The sequence below is a fragment of the Branchiostoma belcheri genome, unplaced genomic scaffold, assembly GCF_001625305.1.
Source record: "Branchiostoma belcheri isolate BF01 breed outbred unplaced genomic scaffold, Haploidv18h27 scaffold532, whole genome shotgun sequence".
NCBI lineage: Eukaryota > Metazoa > Chordata > Leptocardii > Amphioxiformes > Branchiostomatidae > Branchiostoma > Branchiostoma belcheri.
The window spans coordinates 13,116-15,219 of NW_017804168.1; the positions used below are offsets into that span (position 1 = coordinate 13,116).

General features: G+C 38.2%; 1 protein-coding gene across 1 annotated transcript in view; it reads left to right on the forward strand.

Annotated features, from left to right (window-relative positions):
- LOC109481034 (mucin-like protein) overlaps nucleotides 1-2,104 on the forward strand; it is a gene marked incomplete at its 5' end in the record, with an annotated part of 16,667 nt that overhangs the window by 12,648 nt on the left and 1,915 nt on the right. Inside the window, 2 exons of the mRNA XM_019783509.1 lie at nucleotides 880-1,001; nucleotides 1,677-2,054. Of these exons, the coding sequence (XP_019639068.1) occupies nucleotides 880-1,001; nucleotides 1,677-2,054 (500 nt within the window). The remainder of the gene's footprint in view (nucleotides 1-879; nucleotides 1,002-1,676; nucleotides 2,055-2,104) is intronic.

Consider the following 2,104-nt stretch of genomic DNA (forward strand, 5'->3'; position numbering starts at 1 on the left):
TTTTCAACTGGAGATATACCATCAAACAAACTGCTTCACCTTCTTCCAAAGAACCCCCTCCAATTGCTGTGACGGATCCGCCAGAGCCAATTGTCACCTCTACCAAACCCTCACCAACAGGCAAACCAACAAGCCACTGGACAGCTGAGCCAGAAGTAGAGAACGTCGTTGAGGTCAACACCATCGTGATTGAAGTCTGGTCGTCAGTTTTCGAGGTGCAGTCTTTGATTTGAATGATTATTGCGCCTAAATGTATTGCGTAGGCATGCGAGCTATTGTTTCAGTTGGTGCGAGTTACTGTCTAATCAAGTTCGACACATTTTAAGAGATCGATGCTTCAGACAGATTTCAATATATTCTAAAGGCAATAACTCCTAAATGCAAAGATAAGCGAATATACAAAAGACTGATTTGCTGTTAGAAATAAGTACGAAACAATACAAAAGGACGAATGTTAATACAAGCGCAGACTCGTCATATACTCTTTCCTAGTGGCTCTCAACACACGTGCATTGTCTAAATAAAGTCAAAAGGCCCTTATGAATTTGCAAGGCTGCCGTGAATTTCTAATGGGCTTTTTAATTTCAAATATGAAAAAAAAATACAATGAATATCTCATGTTCATGAGATACTCAACTGACAAACCTATTATGTAATCGCGGACCTTTATTTCCTAATTTTATATTGAATAACACTTAAAAATGAATTGCTGATTTCCAAGAGTCTAATGACATAACATACAGTTTGTATAAAAAGAAAGTTTTTACAATTAACGTAACAGAGAAATATAACATAGCCCAATTGTAGTGTTTTGAATCACTGGAACAAGAACTTCTTTTCAATTGTTTTTTTTTTTTTGTTTTGTTTTGTTTCTCTCAGATCTACGACCAGTTAGCCACGTTTAAGCGTGCCATGGCTGCCGAAGTAACCACATTCTGTGCTCAACAAGTAGACAGGAACCCTGCATGTAGAAGAGTGGACAGTGACAGAAGACGAAGATCGTAAGAATGAAATAAGTCTGTTTTTTAAGTAATAATTTGAAGGGTTATTTAAAAAAAACCTTCAAGTTATTTAATAATTTACATAATAGATAAATCAAACAATGCAATGAAAACATAGTACACTAAACACTTTGCCATTAATTGAATAATAATGCGTGGTTTAATTTTTTTTAATCGCTTCGATTTCTTAAAAGTATTATGAAACATTTCAAGGGAACAAAGAGTAACAAAGGGTACATTGCCTAAAACTTTACAGCCATTACTTGAACGCTTGGAATCTTTATTGACAATGCAGCCTTTCTTATAATATGGCTACAATGTCAGAGGGGTTATATGTCAGCTTCTTCCAGATGAGCCACACCAAACATTTATTTGCTGTACAGCTATAAAATTATTTAAATTGCTGGTGTGATTCATTAGGTAATGTTACTTGTGCATATATATTGTTTTAACTATCTATTGTTCCTGTGCCATGTGTCCAGGTATGTGTGCACGCTATCAGCACACTTGCTGCCTAGTGCACACTTTGTATTGTCATGTTACAATTCTGAATAAATAAATGCCCAATATAATTGGTTTCCAGACAGGGTCAATATGGAGTCCACTACACACATAACAATATTACATGCACAGGCATGTTTTCTGCTGATTGTGTATTTATTTACATTTCTATAGGTACAGTGCGTCAGTGTTCCTTCCTGAAGACGTTCATGTTACCGAAGGTTACCCCCAGCCGACGCCCGACTCAACTCGAACCGCACTTGCATTCTTTATGGTCTACTCCGACACAGGGGATTTTAGGCCGGTACCGTTAGGCGTCCTAACAACAGTTGTCCAGCAGTCTCAGTCCAGCCTTCAAGCAGCACTGAATAGCAAACAGATCACCTACATTGGCTCACTCGATGATTACTTGGATGATGATCATGAGACTCCAACTCCCCCCAGTAGTCCAGACGAAACAGACCACGTCCACGTCCCGATGATTTATGTCACCGTCGGCGCTACCATCTTTCTCGTCATGGCTTTCATCATCGCCGTGACATTCTGCCTGTGGTAAGTTTATTTATTTCATCAAGCATTAGCTCTGGTGTAAAAAAAAAAAA